This window comes from Pseudopipra pipra, chromosome 1 (assembly GCF_036250125.1).
Source record: "Pseudopipra pipra isolate bDixPip1 chromosome 1, bDixPip1.hap1, whole genome shotgun sequence".
Classification (NCBI taxonomy): domain Eukaryota; kingdom Metazoa; phylum Chordata; class Aves; order Passeriformes; family Pipridae; genus Pseudopipra; species Pseudopipra pipra.
The window spans coordinates 131815080-131842316 of NC_087549.1; the positions used below are offsets into that span (position 1 = coordinate 131815080).

At 39.7% G+C, this 27237-nt stretch overlaps 1 protein-coding gene across 5 annotated transcripts in view; it reads left to right on the top strand.

Moving 5' to 3' along the window:
• CDK6 (cyclin dependent kinase 6) overlaps window positions 1-27237 on the top strand; it is a 141375-nt gene that overhangs the window by 86814 nt on the left and 27324 nt on the right. For all 5 annotated transcript variants that reach the window (XM_064677594.1, XM_064677565.1, XM_064677574.1 and 2 more), the window contains exon 5: window positions 11063-11172. In XM_064677594.1, the coding sequence (XP_064533664.1) occupies window positions 11063-11172 (110 nt within the window). The remainder of the gene's footprint in view (window positions 1-11062; window positions 11173-27237) is intronic.

Here is a 27237-nt window from a genome sequence, read left to right on the forward strand (position 1 = left end):
TGATGTGACGGTCTACAGTTAAAACCCACAGACACTTTCAGACTAAGGAGAAGAATCTGATGACTGAAGATGCCTACAGAGATCATAGCATCTGTGGAAAATCAGTGGATTGTGCCCTGCATTTTATTGATTTTAAGCTAAAAAAGCTACTTAAATGTAAGATTCAGACAGCCTGAAGACCCCTCTTAGTCTTTTTGTCCTTGCTTTTGTCTGGAAATCACATGTCTACAGCAGGTCCTTGTCCTGCTGATGTTTACTTCAAGACTCACCTAATTTCTAATGATCTGTGGTATGTTTAAGTATGTATAATGCATACATCTATTCATATATTGCATCTGGATATAGAAAGTTCAGCTTTTCCTTTATTTTCGGGAGATATGTATTTTTAAACCTCTTTTCTCACTTGTTATTAGAAAGAAAGATACTTCATGAGGGTTTGGTTTCCCAAATGTAATTTCAAGGAGTCCTTGAAAGACATTTCATAAGAGTTTCATCTCTGTGGTATCATTTACAATTTTACTTATTTCGGTTTAAAGCCATACATTTATGTAAGGCCATAGTAAAATTTACTGCATTGAATTTCAAATGTAGAACAGATTTGCACTGTTCAGAGTTGCCCATATTCTTTATGCCACAAGTGTAGGAAGGTCCAGCTTTGTGTCAGTCATCGTGATGATAATCTGATTGAAGTCTGCACTCCATGAAGTAGTGAGGGCAGGAACATCCCAATGGAGCTTCTGCTACAGAGAAGCTGCCTCGTTTGCAACCCTGTGTTCACTTTAGGTTTTGCTGTAATACAGGAGTTCTGACTGTAAGCTATTGCTTCACATGAGCATCACTGACAGATGTTGCTCCACCAGCCCCTTTATATGCTATACCAGGCTATCAGTGAAATTAGTACTTCGCCTCCAGGCCTCTACTCAAGCCTTCGTAGGGTCTGTAGCATTGGGAGCAAAAGGTTCCACTTCCTATAGGGGCATCATGGTCACAGGCTGCCTTGGCAAAGGAGAGCTATGTGGCTGCATAACACTGTACCGGGTGTTGTGGGACTCCCACCATACCATGCCATGCTGCTGGGGAAAGGTTACAGCTCCCAGTGCCAGTGGATGGGTAGATGGGTGCTTCGCCTAGGAGCTGATGGGACACAAAAGTGAAGAAAGCTCAAAATTAAAACAAGAATTTTTAACAACTGTAGCTAAAATGTAGTAGAGATATGAAATTTCTCGTATATATCAGTTTTTTAAGTTAGCCAGGCAAATATCTTAATTTTAGATGTGCCGGAGACTGTTCTTGTCCAGATCAGACTTCCGGTGTAAAAGATATTTGGAGAAATATTTTCAGATTAATAGGGACTGAGCTTATTTTGCCTTCATACATATTCTGGGTAAAGATCAGGCAGACTCTTACTCAGCAACCAATCCACTCATGCACACATGTCCTCTGCTTACCCTGCCATATGCACTCAAGGTACATCTCTTATTTACATGGCCTGCTGGCTGTTTGTATCTTTACGTCCCTGTTCAGCTCTTGCTGTTAACTCAAGGCACAGCTTCATAAGTTTCATTCTCAACTGAATGAAAACAGTATCTTTCAGAAGTTGTTTGCACCAAATTTCTGCTTTTCAGAGTCCCAAGCTGAAACTTTGGTTTATTCATAGTAGCCTGTAACAATTCAGGACCTAACAGAATACTGTGTTAAACTCTGACCCAGTGGTTGCATTTGCCTCAAAATGGTAGAAAGCATTTCTTTTTGAGAGTGATGCGTTTGTTCAGGTCAATTTTGATGGTTGTGTTTCATTAAAAGCTTTTAATTCCACCTTCTTTTTTGTCTAGAAGCAGCTGTAGAGTCCACAGTAAAGCTTCTCACCTAGGGAACTGGCAGTATTTAATCCATTCTTTGAGGTTTCTTTGTGTATCACTCCTTTTGTTAAAGATAGTGGGCCCAAGTTCCATGGGAGTGAGGTCTGTGGTGACCTTCATGGTTTTCCTTCATTTAGGCTTTTTGTGTTCAGAACTGAAGTCCAACACAGTGCCCCAGGAAGTGGGGAGATTTTTTTCTGTTGAGCAGACTCTGGTTTTCTAGTAGCAATGGAAAGCTGGTCTTCATTATCAAGTCAAACCATAAATTGTAAGGCTCGGATTCTCTAGTCTGATGAACTCGGAAAAACACCCAACAGTCACAAGGGCAGCTTTGAGGGATCTTAGCATGGAGCCAACCATGGTTTGGTCCTTGGCACAAATTAGAGCTGCGTGTTCTCCTGCTCTCAGGGACAGGGCATAATTAATATCAAAGACTGTAGAAGAGATGGATGCCACTCAGTGGGAAATGTAGGATGCTAGATGAGTTGGTTTTGTGGCTACCTAAAGATGTAGATTAGAGCAAAGCAAGTGGAACAGAGCTGAAGATCTGGTACTAGAGATTAGGATTGTTGCCTCAGCTAGCTAATGCCAACAGGAGAACTGAGCAAGTGGAAATTGATGCAGCCAAACCCAGAATAAGACCTGTATTCCAAGGCACAGTCTCAGGCTGCCACTTTTTTAATGCTTTAGTTTCTTTTGGTATTGTGGAAGAAAATGTCTTCTTTCTTACCGTAGATGTTTGACTTGATCAGCCTAAGAACCCAGTGGTGTTTATTTCTTTCTGCCTTTGTGGGTTTTTTATCTCTGAGAGAGATTATTAGAATTTGCTGTTTAAGTCTACAGATTTCTTTTGATTATTGAGTCTTGAAGCATGATTGAAGAATGGCTACTTTTATTTAAAGTCTGTTGCTCTCAGTGTGGTCAAGTATCTTTATATGTAAATACATTGCAGAATGAACACAAGCCTCATTGCATGCAAAGCCGACCACTTCTGTAAAAAATTGAGTTGTTTCATATTCTGTGGAAGGCTGCTCTGCAGCTCAGAGAAGAGAGCATCATGGTTTTGATTTCAATACGCAGCAAGACCTGGCAGGTCTTCATCTTTTGTGAAGTCTGGATCAGGTAGGGTAGTATTGCTGACACTGTTTTTGCTTCTTTCTTTTTGTATAAAGATAAAGCACTTTTCACTTGCATTCTCAGGTAGTCTTTCAGAAATGTTCTCTGTGTTATGTCAGTAGAGAATTCTGTGAAATATTCTGCTTAATGGAAATACATTTGCTTGTATTGGTTTTGAGGTAAGGTCTGGATCACTAGTGGTTTAAATATTACCTCATCTTACAAGCCAGTTTTCCTTTCTAGTTGCTGTTGCACACAGATGCTTTAGTACATAGAAACTTTTAATATAATTAACAAAGCCACTGAATCTAGGTAAAGTGTCCTCTGCTACAGACGTGATGTGCGAACACATGCGTGCACACACACAGATTCACACCTACTGACAACGGATGTACCTAGAAATATTCTTCAGCAGCACCATCACACTGGGTTTTTCCTAGAAATAAAAAAAAATGAAAATTCTGGTTAGTTTTGTGTGTATAGAACATCAAGGAATTGAATAGCTTCTTTATTTCTCATGTTATCTTAAAGTAAATGCTAAACCATGTTTCCTTCAAAGCACAAATGATTTAGCATCAAAAAGAGGAGATCACATTTTAAAACAGCAACTTGATAGGGGATGGTACATGTGATCAGGATTTGTGTCTCCTATAAATAAATGTCTCCTATAAATAAATAATTTTTTGTTTGATGATTTAACTAATGAAATGATAACATTCATACCACTTTTCACAAAGCTGTTTATCGGGCTTGTGCCTAAAACCGAGACAAATGCAAATAGATAAAATTGGTATTACCATGTGTACTTCACGAGATCCATAGCCCTTGAAAGGATTTCATTTTTATGTATATTAAATTTTTTATAAAGAAATAAAGGGCTTTTTTAAAGCCACTGGGATAGTTTGGTACACTTTTACTTTAAAAGGGAAACTATTTTAATGTTTCTATAAACAGACAAACTATTTTAATCATCTTTCTCTAAGAAAGAAACAATTCTCTCCAGCCATACCTACCTCTGTGATGGCACTGAAAAATGTTACATAATAGTGGAAGAACCACTACTCAAAAAGAGATTAAACAAATAAAATTGTTCAGACAGATATTATCCCTGGAAACTAAAGTATATTGTATAATATAGTGCTTATTACCTTCTCCATCACAGTTAGGAATAATAATAGGTCTTCAGAGTCAGATCTAAAGAGAGTCCTAGGCTTGCTTTATAAATGCAGAATGCTCAGTGAATTCTGTAAGGATAGTGATAGGAAAACACAGTAAGACGGTCCCCAGCAAGTGAAGCAGACACACCCCTTTTCCGAACCAGACATGAAAAATGTGTTGAAGTCATCGTACAAAGGCTAAAAGGTCCATGCTAAAATCGCCTATCTTGGCCTCATTATACCTTTGGAACAGGGGGTTTTTGAAAGCCTTCTCTGCCTTTGCAGGAGTTTGTTGTGCATGGTGCTGCAGGGTGCAATGAGGCATCATCTCTCCCCCCGTCCTCACCTCTTCTCTCCTTGCTCCCCCCTCCAGCACTCCCCAGACTACCCTCTTCCTTATCTCCTGGGCCTCTCACACAAAAACACACACACAAAAAGTTTCCCCATATGGCATAGGTGTGCTCCACTCCAGAGGTTTTTGAAGTGTTCCTGGGGGGCATGGAAGTGGAAGGAGGAGGTGGGTAATATCACTGCTGGAGCAGAGCAGCTGGGGGGATGATTTGTTGTGCAAGAGGACTGGAGAGCAGGGCCGTGTTGGGTTGTGTGAGAGACTCAGAGCAGCACACAGGACAAGTGTCAGGGCTCGTGTTCCTGCAGAAATGACATCATCTCATAACTTAGTGTCACCAGCCCTCTGGATCGCGACTTCTGTCCTGCTCAGTCCTGGTAGTCAGTTACTATTCCAAACTGCAGGTAATGAAACGTTATTAAACAAATTCTTTCCTTTCCTAAGGAATTTTTAGTATTACACTGATTTCATTTTAAGCAATGTTACACTGTCAGACCAGTGAGCCATTTTAGCATATTCATTTAAGAAATTACATTTTTTCTTTTCAGACTCTGTTGAGTCTTTTCAACAATGTGTTCTACCAGGCGAGATGGAAGTAGATTAGGGAGAGAGCCTCTCTGCAGTGAGCCTTCAATCAATATGCCGTCTGTAATTCTGTTCTCTTCAGCTAGTCTGTGGTGAATGTGTCAATCTTAGTCATACAGCTGAGAAGAAATTTTTTACAAAGCTTGAAGAAAATTTTTCAAGTTGTTTTAGAATCTCAGACCAGAAGAAGAAGGCATGCAGTAGCAGGTCCATAGTGAAGATGGAAAGATTCCACTTTGCGTCCTCCTGAACAGTTTGAAGCAAAAGATTTTTTGTGAAGTTGGGAGACCATGAAGCGACACTAAAGAGATAGATTCTACAAACTACACCATATATTCTATAGCTATGTTCCCTCATTTTTACTCAAAAAGAAAGGACAAAAATAAGTGAAAAATAGTCAAAAAAATGTTCCAAAGATCATGTGAAAGCCTCATTAGTGAGAACTGAACAAAAAACCAGAGTTTATGAACCATGGTAAAAAAAAAATTTACACATAATCTTTCATGAGATTTAAATGCTTTAAATAACAAAATCAGCTAGCATCTAATGGCCAATATAATTAACAAAATCAGCACAGAAGAAACCACAATCACAAAAGCAAAATACTTGGAAGAAGAATTTTACTTGGATTCAAGGATACTTTAGATTAATTTAAGCATCCTGCTAATTTCTTTTGTGGCATGATTTCTGTGGAAGTGTTTTAAAAGGTTTGATAGTCCTCTTCAAAGTCACTTCAGAACTAATTAGAATAGAATTAATCTCGTCCAGCTTTGGATATTTAAAAGGAAGATGTCTACATTTGTATATGTGAGATTTTTCTCATAAATAGTAAGAACTGCAGCATGTGTTTATCTGACCTGTACAACATGCTTAGGATAAAGTAAGACCAGTTACTGGGTGAGATGAGGAGTGGGCCATGCCTCCCCCATCCCATTGCTCTCCTAGAGCCTCCTCTGAATCAGAGTTGATGAGGGAAGCATAGCAAAATGCCTTCTCTCTGGAGTGAAAGGAAGACCCGGGGCCACAGCGTGACTCACTGGCTAGTAGATTAAAGAGTGCCAGAAAATGTTCGTGGGTACTGGAGCTCAATTGTCTATACTGTTAAATTATTAGAATGGTTCCTGGCATGAGTTATTCCAACCAGCCCTTCCCCAGACAGTTCCTAGGCACAGGCAGTTAAGCATGGACCAAAGACATTCCCAATAAGCAGTTTGCATGTGGTCACCTTTTTTAGGAGGCTGAGAATTTAATAATATAGACATAGACCACTCTGTACTTGTTGGTCCCGGTGCCAAAGGAACATTTCCTGTCCCATTTAATTTCCTAGCACAGACATAGCTGCTGTGTTACAGTCTGATCCCTGCTTTGTTCCTGTAGCTGTGCAACTGGGCATTGGTCTGTACTTAAAGTCTGTGGCAAACCAAAATGTAGTCTTTTGTGTCTATGTTACTCAACCCCATCCCTAAACCACTGTTTGTCTTTGTCTTTTTTGAACTGAATGCTATTCAGACAGCAACTATATTTGGAAAGGGCTGTGTATTGTGCAGATCCATTTAAATTAAGCAGTTATCCAAAAATGAAAATCTGCTCTGTAAAGTAAATGGAAATTAAATGAGACTGACACGATGCCTAGATCTTGTGTTAACATTGCTAGTGAGCAATTTTTCATTAATTTTTCACTAATTCAATTTTTCATCAGAAACAGGTACCACGAAGTGCAGGATTGAAACTCCTGGGGCTAGATGGTGCCAGATAGCAACATCTGTCTGATATAATAAGACAGAAAGTTTTATTTTCAAATGAAGTTCTCTTTCTTCTTCTGACTCAAAATACAGCTCTTCCCTTGCTTCTCATTGAGCATATTTCCTTCTTTAGAGGGTCAGCCACAGCCTCAGTAGACTTTTGCAGATTTTCTTTTCCTTTCTAACACCTCTCAGATACGTTTCATTTCTTTTCGTCATGAAGTGCTGCCTAAATCTATTGACATTTAAATTGTTAGAAGCAGTGATCTGCAGCTACTGATACTGTTCTTACTTGATATCATCCCATCTTATGTGGGTAGTGAAAACATAAAATGTGCACTGGAAAAGAAGCTAGAGTTACCTCTTTAGGTACATACTTCTTCCATATATGAAATGTTCTCCATCTTTTCATATGTAGCTTGATCTGTTAAATAAAAATGTATCCTCAGGACGGGCAGAGTAGGCTGAGAGGCTGAAGGGGAGAAAGGAGTTTATTTTTCCCAGGGGCATTTGGAGGCAATTGGAAGAAAAGAGGACAGGGTTTTAAATTTGAGGGAGCTTGGAGGTGCAAAGGAGCAGATGGGGAATGTGATGGAAGGCAGAGCATGTGGGATATAGCAGGGCAGCAGGCTGTGTCCACTCAGGCATTTGCAGAGGAGTAACAGGGAATTAGGCATGTTTGGTGATGCTGTCAGGGTGGCCACTGGCTTATGGCAGGCAGGGGAGAAGAGCCAGGAGAGAAGCTTCTTAAATGAGAGGACTAAAATGCAACATGGTCGCTAAAGTCTACAACCTCCAAAGTATTTAGGAGTCTTGTACTGAATTTAGGATCTCCATCACCATGTGAGCATGAATCCCTTTTCCTACAGAACAATCACCATGTGCTGCATTTCATGTGTGTCAGATTTTCAGGAGAGACAGAATTTAAGTGAGATATAGTGATGCAGATGCTTGCTTTTTTCTTCCTAAAAGTGGGACTTCATCAATCAGCTCTCTGTCACGTGCGCTATCACTCAGGGAGACCCAGGTCTCCCTGGTGGTGTGGCTTACCTAAGTAAAGCATTTTTCCGCTCAGAACTGTGCTAAAGAGGAAATGATGATGTGGTTGTTCAGCCTCACCATATCCTGTGTTCGGAATAATTTTCATTTCTACTTCTCTGCAAATGTTCATGGAGTGTCCACAAATATTTTCTTGGTTTCTATGGTAAGAGAGAGTGTGAAACTGTGTCAAAACCACTGCATCATCTGCATCATCCTGTGCTTTTCAGGAGAAGACCATGACCACAAGAGGAGTCATCTGTGGCATTACTTGTGTGCAAACTGACACTTAGTACATTTTGATCCCTTTCAGGTTCACATTTTGAAACACAGACTTGCATGTTACAAACCATAAAGGTTACTTGATCACTTCTATAATGACGCATTAATGACAGTATGTCAAAACAGCTCGACACAGATTACTTCCTCTCTGACTATAACGCAGTTAGGCATTAGCTGAAGTTTAACTGTAAGTCTTTGGAAATCTTTTTTTTTAAAAGGTGTAAGTTTCCAAATTGCTCAAGTAAAATCTTCCAGTCCCCTGTGTAAGCATGCATGGAGTGTAGCAGGGTGCAAATGCTTGAGGAACTGTGCCAGTAAGGGGTCACATGGGAGAAGCAGTCAACGTGCTTCCGCAGCTGTCTGAGAACAGCACTGTTCCTCTGGGCAAGCACGGGGACCGGGCACGATCCGCGATGCTCCTCTCAGGAAAGGAGCAGCTGTCCTCTGCCACATTTCCCTGGAGAGGATTCCAGTTTGGGGTGTACATTGTCAGCAGTATTCAGACGGTCTCATAACCACGCATCTCCCAGTTCTTTGCCTGTGAGAGTGCAAAGACCTAATGTTGCAGGGCTTGTGGGATTGGGGAGATTAAATCACCCTTATACTCCATGTGAGAAGAGCTGTGTGGGTCTCAAATCAGGAATCATGAGGTTTGGTGGTATTCCCACGGATCAAAGATCACACAACTCTTCCTCCTGACACTACACCCAGCTGTTAACAAACAGTAATGGATTGAAATTGTTATCTAATTTCTCAAAGCAACATTTCTTCAATAAGCTTTGCCACAAATGTACTGAGGGAATAAAAGTGTAGTTCAGCTTGAGAGGTATATCTGCATTAGGAAAAACAATGTGTTTAGAAGCAATTCTGTCTGACTCAGATAAGGCAGCTCCAGAGAGAATCCCTGACCTTCATTTACCTTTGTCGTCTTTCCCCTTGAGTGAATCTCTGAAGAAATTTCTCTGTTTTTTATAGAGAGAAGTGTTTTTGAAAAGCATCACTGGTATGGTAGCAAATCAGGAACAAGATAAATGGAGCTAAATAATGCCCAACTTCCACACAAGAATCTGTTTCTGTGGACAGGTATCTGGAAGTGTACCTTGCCAGTGCAGTACTTTGCACTGTATTATTGAACCGTTTCAAAGACAGATTTTATGAATAAAGATCAAAGTGTTTGAAAGAACCGTTAGCAAATATGACCACTTGTGCAAATATCCGTGAACCTCCCTTCAATAGCCATTCAGTGGTTCCAAAGGCTGTCAGGGCATGTAATGATTATAATAAATGTTGTATTTGCTTTTGTTTCAGCTGGCTTTGACCAGCAAATTCGGCTGATTACTTCCATTGTTATTTTTCCTTAGAAGACAATTATATTGTTATCATAAAAAGCCCACTATTCGTACACATTTCTTTCTGTTGGTCTTGAAATGCAGAACTCACTTATCCTAGTTAACGTAATTTTAAAAGTTATATTCATTCTTATATTTTTCTTTGTTTCTGTCCTTGTTTCTTCTCAGTGTTTTTGCTTTCTTCATGCTCTTCCTGAATACTGCTTTTCCCACCTTTGTGTTTGTTGGAGAAACAACCCAATAATTGTTGAGACCTGCCCAGCCCCAGATTAATAGTCAAAGGTTTACATTATAGCACACACTGAGAAAATATTGGTACTTAACTGACGGTCATGTGTTGTTATGGCTGGTTTATAACTGTATTCAGGAGCAGAATGCTCCTGTGGCTCTGAGATTATATTCTAGCAAGATAATAGTTTATGTCGGACTCTGCAGAAGCTCCTTGTGTTCTTCTGCAAATATACTGAAGATACAGTCACCCTCATCTGTATTTGGTCTACTTGTGGGAAGCAAAAGGATAAATATAAACTGTCCCATCTCTGTTGTGAGTCCAGCAGGACTCATCAAAGTACATCAATAGAGCAGTGCCAATAAAATTCCCACTGGATTTCTGCAACATGTTGTGACATAACCACCGAGACAAGAACAGCCTAAAAGCAGGCACTTTACATAGCATATGTCCGTGGGAAAGAGTGTATCATTCGAAAATACATTGTGAGAGAAGTTAGTGCTGGTCTAACCGACAACACGTGGGTACAACTGTAAAGGTCAGGAATCTGCCAGGAATTCCTGTGCTGCATTGCTGCTGTTGAGAGTTTAGGGTTCCTCTGTATGCAAGGAAACGACAGTAGACAGCACTTACGCCTTTGGTAAGGGACAGCTTTGGGAAGGGTTTGACTTAATCTGTATCCAGCTGGTAAAAAAATAAGTTATAATTTCTTCAGTTTCTTTAGAGAGAACTTTTGAGACAGGTCAAACGTGTTTATCCTGATTGGCCCATGCACTTGAGTTGATCCCGTATCTTTTACAGAAAATAGTACATAATAAAGGGTTGAGAACAGATATGTGCTACAGGTTCTGATTTGTTCTATGGGTAAACCCACAGTAGCTTGTTTTTTTTACACTTTGGCTCTGATGACTACATATAAAGGGTCCAGAAAAGTTCTTTAGCAAAACAGGGCCTTGTTCAATAGAGTAACATTTGCTCTATGGAGAGTCCAAATCTCTACTGGAAAGTGTTTGGGGTCTGTAAGCTGCAAAAGCTACAAAGAGTTTCTGGTAGTGTGCTGTGGTATTGAGATGTCACACCAGTGCTGTACTCTGATATTGTGGTGTTCTTGTACCCTGAACCACACTGTTCTGGACAAGAAGTGGTCTCACTTCCTGAGTCATCATCACTGCAGCTATCCTTACTGAGATTTTCCATACAGGACCCTTTTCTATGTGATGGCCAAACCCATTTGCCCTAATATGTGAGTTTTTACAACATGGATTAAACTAATTGGAAGTTGTGCATACAACACTCATGAGGTTGTAATTCTACAGCTAAGCGTGATCTCTCTTCTGTTTTTTTTTTGTTTTACAGGTTGTTACTTTGTGGTATAGAGCTCCTGAAGTCTTGCTTCAGTCCAGTTATGCAACGGCAGTGGATCTTTGGAGTGTTGGCTGCATATTTGCAGAAATGTTCCGTCGAAAGTAAGAAACACAGTTTTATTTTCTTTGTGCTTTTCATTTGAAAAAATGTGTAGTAATGCCTGTTGCAGTACACTCAATCACATTTATATTGGAAAGGTCTGATAGGATGTTTTATTTATAGTGCAAAATATAAATGCCCACTGCAAATTCATACTTGTTGCCATCTTGGAGTCTCTTTTGGTGGAAGTCTGCCTCAGCTCTTGGTAAAGCCTGTATGAACATTGTTGTATTCCTGTTGCACCTGAATCCAAATGCAGATAAAAGTGGGGAAGAGAGGCTGTTACCAATTTGAGTAAAGCTGTATTGTGGGAAGGATTTACCCTGAGGAAAACGGGATACTGTGGTTGGCACAGTCTTCTTCCTCTGTAGTTCATGCATTGGAGCATCAGGTGTTGGCTTGTAGTCCCATCTTGCCATATTTGAGATCTAAGAAATCACTCAAAAGTTTTTCTGGAGGTAGGTGGGATTTTTTAAGAGCAAGTTATGTAGCCTAAGGGGAGGGTAACAGAGATGTTAAATGCAGTCAAACACCACCCCCCCTCCCATCTTGCTGCAAAATATTACAGCTGGATGCAGATGAGCTGTGAATGCAAGACAAACTCTTGTGTACTGGTCTTTCCCCATCGAAGGATGCTAGTATGAAGGTTGTACCATGTAGAGTGTGGAGAGGAACAAACCTGTAAGAATTTTAACAAGGTAAACCTGTCTTGCTGTTAACCCAATTACATGCATTTGGATTGAGCTTATGGCAAAAAGTGCATGTTGTCATCACCTGGGTGATCTCCATGTAGAAACTGAATAGCCTTTTGTAACACCCACTGCGAAGTCAAAGAATATACAGAAAGAAAATGTGGAAGAAAAATATACACTGTGTAGCCTAAAACCCAGAATCAGTACAATTTACAGGGAGAAGCAATACTGCAAGGGCCTTGAGAAACAACTGTTTAATTTATACAGTGTGAAGTTCAAAATACTTGAATAATTGAAGTCTTGCAAAATAACTTTGGGATTTCACTACTTATTAATATTATATGGACAACTCATTTTTCTTGGGCTTCTTGCCTGGTCAGATGGCTTGGGTAGAGTTATTATACTCCAGCCTCTCTGTCTCTGACTTAGAAATGAGGTCAGAAAATGAGATAAAAAAAGAACATGGCTTTTAGGAATATCAGTTAAACCCTCCACTGCAAACTTTTAAAGATTCAGTCTTAGCCCGTATGCTGACAGATTCACAGTAGTGTTAAGCTGCTGATAGTTTTTCTGATTCAAATAGCAGAATCAACAGCTTCATTTTAGCATTTGCAGTAAGAGTGATACAGGACAAAAGAATACAGAACTTTATTACATGCTCAAAACTCTTTTTTTTCCCCTCATTTAATTTGAAGTATTCTGACAGATAAGAAATACTGCCATATACAAGCACCACCAGTTTAATTTCATTTTTCCTCTTTAAGGATATATGAGCCTTGCTGACTCTCTAAATCCAAAAGAGTAAATTAAATTAGAGGCAGTTTATTTTTCTACTTGTATACAAATGTAAATATTACATTAATATTACAGAATCAGAGCTTTTTTTTTAATGGAAATGAGATCTGATATGAACCACAGTTTGATAAAACCAGGACTTCTATTTTTTTCTCACCAAATGTAGGGTCAGTCTGACATTCTCAGTCTTAAATTTGGGTGACTGTCAAAAACTGTAGACATCAGGAATCTGTCAAGTCTGTATGTACTATGTTCTTTCATTGCAAACAATATGACTTTCACATACTTAAGTGTACAAGCATGATTTGGAAGACTGTTCTCAAGGCTCTTTGCCATAAAGCTACAGCGAACAGCACTGAATGGTATCTCCATGGACTGTTGTGAGGGGTTAATGTTGCAATACTGTCTGCATGATATATGTTGTCTTTCTGATTCTCTTGATGGATTGCAAAAGAAAAACCTATGTTCCTGTGACCTTGGTAGCAATAAGCTAACATTTAGCAAACTCCAAAAGATTGAATAAATGCACTAGCGATTTTGCTGGGAAATGGTAGTGCCCTTGGGTAATCACCAGTCTGTATTTCCAGTAGTGTTGGTAGGATAAGAGTATGAGAATGCTTGCTTGGTAGACATGGGTTTGATATTAAGACAGCCTTTTCTTTTTTCTATCTTACTGGGTACTTGTCGCCTTCCTTCCCTCCTCTCTTTTGCTTTCTCTTTGAAAGAACTTGAAGCTCTTCAGTACATTTTTAAGAAAATGGGCCTTTTTATATCCCAGAGACTTCACTGGAACGGGCTTCAAAATAAAACACTACACAGCATTGCAAAACACATCTAAATCCTGTTTATGTCAAGGAGGCAGTTGACAGTTTGAGTTTGCTTGAATATAGTTTTGTAGGCTGTTACAAACACCGTGAGGGTGCTGTAGGTTTAGACAAGTGGAGGAGAGAAGTGAGCTCTGTTTGAATGGTCCAGTCTCTATATTATATATAGATTGCTTTGTCTCTTGACTGGAAGACAGCTCATGTAATTTAAATCACTCTTAATCCAAAACAGTTTAAGACAAATGCAAACAAAATATTTGTTTAAGAAGTAGATCCGAAATACACAGAAGTTTATAAAGGACTTGGACACAATAAATAAAATAAATAAATAAATAGATCTCTGTCTAGACACACCTAGAGTAAATTTGAACATTTTTCTCATCTTGGCTGATTCAGTTAAAAATTACACTTCTCAGCTCTGTTCTTTCTGCAGTCTGAGGTTTGTATAAAGTTACAGCTACTTTTAAAACACACATTTTAATTTTGATGCAGTTTTGTAGGCTTTGCAAAGATGAATGCATAAACGTTGTATCCTGAAACTCCTCAAACAGATTCCCAAGGATTCTACTCTACTTACAGATCAGCAATAAATTGCTCAATAGTCAGGTATATGTGTTATGTACAGATAAACTATTCTGCTTTGTGTGTCTTTTTCTGTCCATGTGCACTGCTGATGAGACCACCCCCACATAAATCATTGTTTGAAAATTTCCTTATATGGTAGTTTCAGTTTTTAAATTTCCTGTCTAATTAAGCAGATTGCAGTGACTTCTAAATACATTTGGATGAATTGTCATTATCTAGTGAAAGTGTAAATGTAATTGTCATAGTGACTGTTTTCTTTGTGATTTAAAAGCTGTGGTGCATGGATAGGAATAACCAGTAAGGAAAATTGTAAGGTATGCTATGGCTTGCTACCATATCACAAAATCCTTCAGAGATAGAGCTGGCAGGACTGACAGGGGTCTGATGGCATGGCAGCATCCTTTGGCCCTTTTTTTTTTTTTTTTAATGTTTAGATAGAAATAAGGATCACTTATAAAAAGGTTTCATTTTAAGGCTGAGCATTTTCCAGGCCAGTAGGAAAGGGCTTTGTACCTCTTACTCAGTGAACACCTCATTAAAGAGAAATGCAAACATGAGAGTAGCATCCACTTCTGTCTGGATACACAGAACTCTTCCAGCTGGCTCAAGGGCTGCAGGCAGCTCCTAAGCAGAAGCCATGACCAGTGTTTTAGGGAAGAAGGGACTGTCTGTCTTGTTGCTTTGATTAGGTAATACTTAGTCAAGGTGAATGAGTGTGAAAGGGGAAAAAGACTGGAATCTGGGTGAAATGCTCTATAAAAGGAAGCTTGGATCACCAGTCTCGGATTTTCTTCTGAGTAGGGAGTCTTGAGAAAAAATGTCAAAATGTTTTGATGCTTAGTTATTAGTGCATCTGTACATGCCCAGTTTTCAAAATCATAATCCTATATAATTTCAATCCTGCAAATACTAGGATGTTGTTAGGTGTGCATGTGGGACTAATGAGTCAGATCTCTATATAACAATTCCAGCTAGGCATGTTTAACTATAATATTACACAAGCAACTGAGTTTGTCTCCCTTTGTAGTAAATACGGAGCTAAAATTCATCGGAAGAGACCATCAGTTTTTATAGTCTATTCACAACTCACACAAGCTGGTTGAAGAAGTTATATACGGGAGAGTAGCCAGTGTTGTGACTCCATATGCAATCTCCACAAATGTTACAGACACCAATTCAAACCCAAAACTTGAAAGACAGTCCTCTCCCAAAAACCTTTTCCACCTCCCCAAACCAAAAGTGAAACAATATTATCTCAGTGCCCCAAGCTTCGTCTGTCTGAGAGGGAAATTAATTCCAGTCACATGGGTTTCTTACTGAGACCGTTCACACACCAGCTCCATGGTGGTTTAATCATCCTGCTTTTGGTAAGATGATCAGTCCCAGAAATTCATAAGCCACAAGATTGACACAAGTAGCATGAGGTTATTATTTATTCCTTTTTAAGTATTAAATCATGTTTTTAGCAGTTGTCTCGTTTTTCAGCCTACTCTGTCAGTTCCTAGTATATGTGAGACAGTTATTGCATTACCAGCCATACTTGAAAATTGATGCAGCAGATAAGAGATGTGTGACTCTACTAAAATACCTATGATGGGACAAGTTCTCTGGTGGACACAAACAGCAGACATAGGGAAACAAGGTATTGGCATATAAGTCGTCTTTCAGTGGTATAAATTCAACCAATTAGAGGAGTTATATTATTTGTGTAGAAAAAAATGTGAGCCTGGGACTTTTTTGCTCTAAATGATGTCTACAGATGTGATAAAATCAAAGCTTAGAGCCTCATCTGGTGATGTGAACACTGGATTTGGGACCTACAAGCTGCATGTAATCATAAAATATCAGGTTTAAAAAAACTAGAAGTAACATATATTCATTCTTAGATACAATGTCTTACAGTATTGAGTAATTCTAAAGTGTCTAAAGCACTAAAATATAGTAAATCTTTATTCTCCTGTCCAAACAAGCCATAGGTTGTTAGTACAGTTTGAAATGCAGCCGTCAGATCCATTGCATGTAGTTTTTCTGTCAGCTACAGAACCCAGTGGTAGGATGGGGCTCTGAAAGGAGACCATAAGAACAGTATGGCCAGCAGGACTAGGGAGATGATTGTCCCTCTGTACTGAGCACTGGTGAGGCCACACCTTGAGTCCTGTCTTCAGTTTTGAGCCCCTCACTTTAAAAAGGACGTTGAGGTGCTGGAGCATGTCCAGAGAATTGTAACAAAGGTGGTGAAGAGTCTCGAAAACATGTCCTATGAAAAGTGGCAGAGGGAGCTGGAGTTGTTTAGTCTGGAGAAAAGGAGTCTCATGGAGGACCTCATTGTTCTCTACAACTGCCTAAAAGGAGATTGTAATGAGGTGAGGGTCAGTCTGTTCTACCATGTCTCAAATGAAAGGACAAGAGAAAATGGCCCTAGGTTGCGCCAGGGGAGGTTCAGACTAGATGTTAGAAAAAAATTCACTGAAAGAGTGGTCAGGCATTGGAACAAGTTGCCCAGTGAGGCTGTGGAGTCACCATCTCTGGAAGTGTTGAAGAGCCATCTGGATGTGGCACTTGAGAATGTGGTTTAGGGGTGATTATGATGGTGCTGGATTGACAGTTGGATTAGATGGTATTGAGATCTCTTCCAACCTCGATGTTTCTGTGATTCTGTGACTGAGATGGGGGACCCACCTGCCCCTTGCTCCTACCCCTACTCGTGAGTGAAGGAAGAGCAGTCGGCTCTGCAACTGAAGTTTCAGTCAGTGCTTTGTGGGATGAATATGGTCAAGTGGTAGCAGAAGAAAATAGCCAAGTGTAACAGGAACACCTGTTTTTTAAGCTGTCTCCAAAACCTGAAGCTGGATAGGAGAGTTTCAACTTCTGCCACTGAGTGAAGAGTAACTCTTTTAGCAGAATCATGTGGTAAAGTCTTGGCTTCACTGAAATCATTGTTGAAATTAACCCTGATTTCAAAGGGAATTGTAACCTCTCTAGAAACAATTCAGTGTGACAGAGGCACAAAGAGTGGCAAAGCTATTCTCTGTTAATGTGCATCATGCAGCGCTTGAAGAGATCACTGTAAAAGACAGTGCTGCAAACTGGCAAGGACAATAGTGTTGTCCCGGCTTCCATGCCTTGAACTTCTTTTCAGTGATGCTGTCTGTACAAGCTTTCACCTGTCTCATCTGTGAAGTGGACCCAGGACAGTGAGACTTTCATTCAAAATACGGGTTGCAGTGTATGTGGGAACTCTGAAGAACTGTCAGTTGAAGAGCTGAGGTTGAGGGTGGAATTCACAGTGACTCTCTTCTGGTCTTCATCAGGCTGTGTAGAACAAGCAAAAGAGGGCGTACAAGCTAAATTTGCAAGAATTTAAGCCATTCTGCTAATATACTTGTTATCTGTCTGTTAAAATACCACACACACGCACACACAAAAAGTTGCTTCAAAGGAAATCAGGCCATGAGTGTGTGAGCTACTGTATGCACGTCCTTATGCAGAGAAGGAGGTACATAGTGCCCCATTTGTTACCAGGAGGCAACAAAGCGATACCTTGTAACAGAGCGTGCAGGTTCCTGGTGCTCCGAATGGGACAGGCAGCTTTTATGTTGGAAGAGATCTGCAGTCTGGTTCATCCTTGAGTCTGTCCTAACTAGCATCAGTTTCATCATGTGCTCATTTGTTCTGAATTAGATGTTCCTGTAGGTGTAGGTCTCACAGATATAGTCTTTTAAGGTTGCACTTGGAAAAAAATTAGATATGCATCTGGCAGCGAGTGTTCAACAGGAGAGCCACATATTCTCAATGGCTTAAATATGTTTTTCATCTAGAAAATGAAGTAAAGAGGACAGTGGGCTTTGGGGGAACTTACTGACAGAAATGCTGCTATTGCAGAGAATTGCTTGGAAATTTGAAGTACCGTGTCCTCTACTCCAGACATATCCTGGCGTAGTCATTCTTTGTGATGGGTTGCTTTACTGTTGAATGGTCTTGACAAACAATCCATCTGTAACTTTGCAAATGCATAACTGACAGGAGGGTTTATATGTGCTACGTGACCCTCACTTCAAATTAAGTAACAGTATGTCATCACTTTTTTTTCATTAATATTATTCAAATATCCAAATGATTGGGAAAGCAGAAACATTTGTGTAAAGTCTATAATCAACAGTAAAGTATCATATACTAGAACTTTTATCAGCAAAATACTTTGCAACTTTATATAGAGCTTGTTCTTCTGTGTGCAGGACATACTGTTGCCACAGCCCAAGCGCATCAGTGATGTGACTGCAGATACTTTGGTTTGGATGACAGCAGAAGAGAGAGACTGCATCGTCACATAATCCACCATAAAAAAACTCTGTCTCAAAATGAGATCAATAGATAACCTTAGCATGATTTAGTAGGGAAGAATTATATTCCTTATTTTCTTAAAATTATCTTTATTTGCACACCGTTGTGAATTGTCACCAGACTGGGTTTTTAACTTCTTGCTCTGTGTATGAATGTTGCAGATGAAATCCTGGACATACTGAACACAAGAGAAAGAAAGGCAACTCTGACAGATAGGTGCGAAGACTTCAGTTTTATTTTACCTTTCGGCACATAAGAGAATAGTACCATGAACAGAGTCTGGAAAGAGACTCTAAAGATAATAAGCCTCTAAAATATGAATACTGCCATGCAGGGTAATTGTGAGGCATACTTCTGTGACACACTTTGTCTCAGATGCATTTTTATTCTTTGTCAGTTATTTTCCAGTGCTTCAGCATATCTGATCATTTAGTCCTCACTGTTTTAAGTGGGCATGGTAGCTGTGCAGCAGTAGGAATATTTGGCTTTGCCTACTAGATCTTGTATTCCTCCATATGGCAAAGTTTCTACTTTTTTTTCAGTTCTTAGCTTAATTTTTCCTTTTTCTGTTCTCTTATTTTCAACACATTTATGAAATGTCTTTCAAAAGCTGAGAAAAGATCTGTAATTAATTTTCAAATCTAGTTTGGAAAGAAGAGAGGACTAGAGAGAGCAGTAGAGGAATCTGTTAGCAAAAAAAAATAGGATGTAAAACTGGATATTGTAAGGGAAGGTATAATAAAACCAAGACAGTAGAGACATCTCGGCAAAAAGCAACTGAGTAAATGCAGCTATGAATGCTGCTTATAAGTTAGGTTTTCCATATAAACTGCCAAACATTTTAAATGTGGTTTAAGAGAGAGCTGTTCTCTTTATCGTGCAGCAATTTAAACACAGACTTTGCAATCACATTATCTGGTGTTTTCCAGTGAACCTTAAACCAACATATCTAGTGAACCAAGAGCTCCGAAGTGTAATCATTGACTTGTCTGCTTGCTCGCAGTTAGATCTTGGTAGCAGAAAAAAAGTAAAACAACAACTTTTTTTTTCTGTTTCATCTTTGTTTTAACAGGTAATGAATGGTAGATGTTGCAGCTTAGAACTGTGAAAGCTACAAAGCTTAATTTGTAACCTTTGAACCAAAGTACTGTACAGTTCTGACCTGAGTTTGTTTTTGCCATTTTTGGAAATTATCTTGTTTTGTTGCAAGAATGATTGAAGCTGCAAGTGCCATAAAAGTTCACCATAGTCCAGACTAACTGTACTGGGAGAAGGTTTGTTCCTTAGAGAGATCTTGTCAGCATTCAAAATTCTGTGCCTTGCACTTTTCATCCTTTATTCTTCTGCCATTCATGTGCATATGGGTGTGTGGGAGGCTGATCGTTTTTCCAAACCAGACCTAATAAAATGGGATTTTTTCTTCCTCCCCAGATAAGTGACCAGCCTATTAAAAAGATTTTTTTCAAACATTTTTAAAGTTGAATGGACACAAACCACAATTTAACTTAGTGACCTTAGTGATGGCACAACAATGGCATTTTGCTTCAAACGTAACTAACATTAGGCAATGTAACATAAAGGAAAGCAGAAGACTACCCTTGTTTGTGTTACTCCTTTTTTTTTGAATAATCGGGATTGTTTTCTGTTTAATCTGATGTATAAGGCAGAACTTGCTTTGGCTTTAGGCAAAGGACAAATGCAGTTAATGGAGAGAAGGGCAAGCAGTCAGATTAATACCACTAATGAGTGGTATGAAATAGATGTGTTGAGTATGAAATAGATGTGTTTCCAAGACAGCATCATCCCATTAAAAGTAAAATACCGTGTTGGTTTTTAGCTCATATTTTCCCCCAAAGCCTTTTGCAGTTGATGCCTGTCTGTCTGCAGTTGGGCTGTTTGATAGCCGTTAGTCAAATCCAGTAACTGTATCGGTCTGTGGTTGGGGATGAGTGGTGAGTGCCAGGCCATTCACTTGTGGTTTTCCTTCTAGTTTCCAGCTGTGCCAGACTTTCAGTCAGAGGAATAGATCTGTTGGTAAGGGAAACCGTTGATAAACCATAGAAACCAAAAACTGCCACTACAAAAACTGACAAAAAACCAGAAGGGAACCTCGAAGCAGGGGTAGGAAGCCCCACAGAAATGGTGTTAGCTGACCAAGTTTAATTTGACTGTTAGGTTCAGGTGTGAGGTCATGTCACGGGCAGTGGCCAAGGGACTGGGATTGGGTGGCTCTGGGCTGGCAGCCAGTGGCTGCACGCAGCGTAAGCCCAGCTGGGAGCTCACAAGAGAGATTCCCGCCTGGAAGGCCTCCTGTAGCTTCTGCACTGCAGGTGGCACATCACTAGTCTGAAATACCCCTGAACACACAGTCCTGAAAAATATATGCATTCCTTAGAGTGGTGATTGTCTGTGACAATCTGAATTAGCCTGGCCAGAGGTCAGAGGAAAAGACCTCGTGGTTAAGAGAAAGACCACAACATGTCAGTCATGATGTAGATAGTTGTAAGTCCTTGCTATTAACATCATAGCATTTGTAATGGATATTTGGAAATGCAGGTGGCAGTAGAAATTCATGGATCTGAGCTGTGTTGGGCACAGCTGCTGACCAGTCAGTGTGAAGGTGCACGACCTTTGTGTGTTTTGGGGTGTCTCAAAGACAAGTTCATACCTGGGGTAAGCCAGAGCAGCCCGAGGGCTGCTTTGGTGGGACCCCGAGCTGCAGATTGTTTCTGGCAGTCACTCCACCAGCAGAGAACAGGAGAGAAGCAGAGCAATGTTATCCATGCCCCTTGCTCTCCAGCCTGAAGAGGGATAGCCAGCTGTACACTGCCCAAAGACTTTCTGTTTGAAAGGGTCTCCTGGCTCTTTTAAACAGCTTCCCTCTTCAGGAACTTGGCTGAGAGAGACTTTGCTTTTTGCCTAGAGTTTGGCCGAGGGAAGCTCTGTGTACTTTTGTTTGACTCGTAATAGAACTAAACATTGTTTTTATTTACTTTTCTCTTTCATAAGAAAATGGCTACAAAAAGGTATTTAAACTCCTGGGATCCTTTCCTGGACACTGGAGAGGGGCAAGAAAGACTAGACTTTAAACTATGATTCATGTTGCTGAGCTCGCAAGTGTGTGTGGGGGCTCCCAAATTGAGTGTCTAGTCAGACATTTTGATCTGGGCAGCTCTATTGAGTTTTCTGCATTTGACTGTCCAGAAAAGGAATCTAATAATTATCTCCCATTGGTTAGTCATAAAGACAGTATGCACTAGTTCAGAAGTATATAGGACAAAACTGTCTCACATTTGTATCTTTCAACAGCTTCAGATTAGCACTTCTCCATATGTAGGTGGTCGCCAAGGCTGTTAGATGTTCTTTACATCTAAGAAAACCCAAAAAATGGGCATGAGAGAAGTGGAGAGCACAGCTAAAGGAATAGACAACATCAGGAGTTTAAAAACAACTAAGGACAGCAGAACAAAGCATAACGCTTTCTGAGGCTTTGTACTACCTTGTACCAAGTAAATAATTGGCTGTGAGAGGAGACCTCAAAATGTCAGTAAGAAAGCAAGAAGTTTGATATTTAGATTTCTGGACAATGATTTCTCCAAGGGAATCGCAGTGCCCAAAGGCACTCCCTTCTGCCTCTATGGAAAAGCTTACCTGCCCTGCAGGGTCCAGACCACTGCAGAGAACTTGCCAACTGGTCTAGGAGTCTGCATTGTCTGTTGTTGCGGATGTCAAAGACCTAGATAGAGTCCTAAGTTGGTGAGGAAGGGAGGTGGTACAGCCTCTCCTTCATGTATGGGCCACCTGCCACAGAGCAGCACGTGTGTTACCCAAACATAGCTAGAGGTGCCTTTGCCATCAGTTCTCAGGGTCCTGGTGTTGGCTGTGTACTAAAAAATACAGAAGAGGCATGGTAGGATACGGCTTACGCTAGTTCCTGTCTCTTCTTCCTTTGAAGCCATAGTTTGCTTTGTGATATGAAAGCACGTGTTGTTGCTTTGCTTCTAATTTTTGTTTGCACAAGGCCTGTGGCACTGCCATCACATTTGCTTGCTTGCTCTGCCTGACCTGCTGACATGCCAGCCCTGTACAAATGAGTCCATGTGAGACACAGCCACCATGGTATTCCGACTGCTAGAGGCAGAGCCAGGATTTGAGAGGTTGAGAGCTCTTCATGACAGCATGTGACATGCCTGGTTGCCGTCTTATGCTTGTGGCATGCTTCGTTTTGCAGTCTTTTAGGAACTGGCAGACTGGCATGGTCAAACCATGTGACTTCTTCCAGAAACACACATAATTTGCTCTGCTTTCCTTTTATAGATGCAGTGAATGCATTCTGTCCAGATGCAAGTCTAAGACAATCACTGAGGAAGTATTTCTTCTTTTACTTAGATAGTCTCCGTATTCATATTTTCTTTCCTAACATATCTAGGTTTGCCAGTAATGAGTGCTTTTGGAATATAGACATTTGTCAAATAAGAATTTCATCCAAGGGATTACTTAATTCCCACTCCTTTATTCTACTGAGCTGGAGTAAATTGGCATGAAGATTGAGTTACTATTGATTTTCACTGAGTCTGAATCAGTTACCTAAAGGTACATGACTCAATCAGCTATATCATCCAGAATTTCACGAACTATAGTGAATTATCAGATCTTTTTTATTAGATTATGTCCATGAAACAGGTTTTATGATTATGTCAGTACAGCATACACACTGTTCTATACAATTGAATAATTTTTAAAGTGCTGTTTATATCCAAATAATTTGAGAGCAAGCTTTCAGCATCTAAAGAAGTATACATAGCAAGAGATTTTTCAGTAGTGTTCCTATCTGTAGCTGTTAAATTAAGCCTGTTTGGTATTGATGAATCATACTCTGCTGCTGTAAGAATGAAGATACCGAGTTAAAACCAGATCTCATCAAACCATTAGCAATGAAAGAGTATATCTACAAAGTAGAACCATATCCTAGCTGGGTGTTCTACCCACTGAAGCACAGAAACAGGCTTGCTTGCTTCTCTCCTGTCTTGGAAAGTAATTGTAAAAGAATGGGGAGGTGTTGCTCATCTCCTAGATCTTTTAAGAGTTTGATTTTGAGGGCACTTTGCTAGAAAGTGCAAGTGGAGTTTAAAGAGGGACTAGACCTTTTGGTAAACTCTCTATTTTTGGCAAACACGCCAGTGAAAACCGTATGGAAAGCAAGGCATAAAATGGCTTACCATGGGAAGAAGCTTCTACTTAATTATTCACTTACCCCAGAAGAGGATTCTGTTTTTTGTTTAATTCTGAACAAATCAGATTGGAGTTTTTTTCAGAGATGACTCCCATCTCCATCTGGATAATGACTCCTCGTAGTGGACATGAAGGTGGTGAACAACACGGTGATGTGGGGACAGAAACGTTCAAGATGTGCAGTGGTTCAGGGAGCTACTCATGCTCAGTACTTCAGAGACTAAGAAAATGTTCATTCTGTAAAGGCAGAATTGTATGCTCTTTACATTAAAATAATGTCAAATCCACAGCACAGCAGCAGGGCTTATGGCTCAGTAATAGCAAAGCAGAGACAATAGAATAAAAGGTGTTGCAAAAATAATTTGGGGAGCCTTGTAACACACAAATCTACAGCACAAAATGTGTTAACAATGCAGTTGCATAGGGGAGGCCTTGTATGGCAATCCAGCTACGTCCTGGGGACCTCACTGCCACTGTCCAAGCATTGCTCGGCCCCGGCAGATGAACCTCAGGATTAAAGGGTGGGCTCAGTTCAGCGCACGCTGTGTCTCACCTAAAAAATCCACTGCGCAGGCTCAAAGGGTTTATGACCTTTCCCAAATCTTCGCTTGCGAAGACTGGCATAGGGGAGGGGGCATCTGAGCAATGTCATCACCTGGAAGATAGGTTTTGGTTTTCCTCTTTAATATAAGAAATTAACTTACTCTTTTGATCAGGATTCAAGTGGGAAAAAAAGATTTTATGTGAAAACACTAATGGTTGAACAGGTGAAGTAACCAGAGAGTTCTCAATAGTTGAACTCAGATTACTAGGCACTATCATGGGCCAGTGAATGTAAATCTCCCAGTTTCTCTGGCCTGAGTAGAGTGTATTGTATGGGACAAAGTATTGCTTTGGGCAAAGTTGTATCTAGTTTAAGTGGCCTTTGAAAACTGTATCAGTTTTCCTTGCATGGTTGCTATACCTAACTTTCTACCTTAAATGCTTATCTCAAGCTTTTCTGCAGGTGTTTATTAATTCACTCTAAGCCAGCACAGCTGCTCAAAATTAAAGTATTTTCTTCACACTATCCTTCTAAGCCACTTTCATGTCTTTTGACATTCAGACTCAGCAGCTGGGGAAAAAAGGTTGAAATTGAAATTTAACCTCTGCTCACATAAGTTTACCATTTAGTACTGAAATGTTTTCCCTGCCTTTCTTGTCTGAAGGGTTGTAATCCGCTTTCAGGATTTTTTTCTGACCAAGAGTGTTTTATTACAGCTGAAGGTGATGAGACATATTAGTCGTGGGTGGGCGCAGTTCTGATGTTTCAGGTTTATCTGAAAATTTAGAGAGGCTTAGAGCAACAGGTGCCATTAACACCTAATATGGGGGCAAATAAAGTGATCACAGATCAAAATGTGCTTGACACCACATAGTGGCAGCTGAAGCTCAGCTGGAGAGAAAACCCAAGGATTCTCTCTCTGAGCTTGTAACATTTTCCCAGAAGGAAAAACAAAAAAATCATTTTTTCTTGGATTTTAATCAGTATTGAGAATTTCATGTTCTAGATTGTGTATACCATCTTTGAATTCTGTGTTTCCCTTCAGACATGGAAATTTGACATCTGTTGGAGCTCTCTTGTCTGAAGTCTCGGAGAGTGCCCATGCACAGCCTGTTACATCATTATCACTGTCACTGTACTGCTGCAGATGACGGAAAAAAATTTGTCTTTTGGAATTTTTTCTGATGCTTTTGTAGTCAGATATTTGCTTTTCTGCTGTACTCTTCCCAGTTCTAGAGGAAAAAAAAAGTTAGACTAGTAATTTAATCAAATAGATGTACCATTTTCTGTGTAACTCATAGTAAATTAAACATCATTTATAACATCATGCTTTCTCATTATTTTGTATTAAGTATTTAGGGCATAAGCTCTGTTATCTATAGAGTATACTTTAGTCTGTGAAGCTCCTTGCTTAGCATTACTGAGAGAGAAATAAAGCCCTGGAAAATGTGGAAACATGTACATGGATATTAATTTACTCAGTATCTTTGGACAAATTGAATGTGTAGTATATGTGTGCCCTTTACATTAACTTGCTTCTCCTCTGATATGGAAGAATCAGGGGTAGGTAAGAGTTAATTTCCTTTGGTCAGTAATTATATGTTCATAGTCTTTTCAGCTGATAAAAGAATTATAACAGTGTTAGACATTTGGTTTAAAAGAATTTATTCCAAGAGAAATCAACCTAATCACACAAAGTCTTTTAGTGCAGAGCTTTACTGGGAAAGCAATCTCTGATTGAAAATATATTTGGTTTGTGGAACATTAATTAGATTTTAATTAGAGAGTCTCAGACTTGAAATCCTATTACATATACTCTTGATCCAAACTAGTCCAGCGTTAGGGACTCACAGAGCAAAGTCCATTTTAAAAGGGGTTTTTAAACCAGTAAATATGGTAAATGTCAACTGCTGAGCTTTCTCAGAGTCATCTTGGCATTGCAAGAAAAATCGTGGAATTATAAAAAATTCATTCTGTTTCTTTGAAAATTGTGATTTGAATAGATTTTTGACAGTGAAATTTATCAGGATAAAGAAGTAGATACTTTCTGCAGAATACTGCTTTCATTTTGTTTCTGTAATGTTTCATTTCATTTATTTTATTGAGACTAGGAACAGACTAAAACTATTGCTTACCTTGAAGGCTGTTCTTTTGCTGTGATACAGATGTTCTAGAATCACTTATTTAAAATACAGCATTAAAGAACACCTTCATATTCTGGCTAAAATGTGTCATTTTGGAGTGCCACCTGCTGAAGTTCTAAGGAGTAAATTTGAGTTAAATGAAAGAAGTGGTGAAAAACAGCTCTGACATGTTCTCAAAGGAGGATATAGATCTTTTCAAGCTCTGTGCAGGCACACACACACTGCCTGTGCACAGCATCCTACACACTTTTTTTTTGCACCATTGCTTGTTTGAGTGAAGAGGAGAGTAAGGACCCCCCTTGGCTCCTATCCATCCACGTAAGACAGCCTTTATCTAATCCATAGCTCAGTTACTGCCTTCAAACCCTGAGTTGCACAAGAGCAAAGCAATGTGACAGTTTTGAAGAGTGCACATTTAGAAAAGGGGTATGAAATAGATTCATGAAAGAGAAGAAAATACAGAAAGCTAAATAAGTGATCATGGGAAGAGCATGACCATATTGTATGTGTCATGCCAATATTTCTCTCAGAGTGCTATAAAAATGCAGAAGTCTGCAGTTATATCATTAAACTTTGAAATGTTGATGGACTAGTAGATATAATTTAACTGTGCACAGTGATGGGGTAGGTGTTTAGCACACAGACAGTTCAATCATATTGCTGGTAGAGCTGTCAGTACAAACAAGAGGAATGCTTCTTTTTCCATCCTGGAAAGAGACTCTACTTTTTTCCCCCTTCTCTTTTTCCAAGGTCACTTGTGTATGTATTTCCAGATTTTGCTTCAAATGTTGGGACAGTTTTCAAGGTGGCACTATTATATCATGCTTCCTGAGTTGAGATAATAACCCTTAAAGTCCTAGTGAAATAAACCTACAAATCTTGCAGGGAAACAAATATCCACAGATAAGAG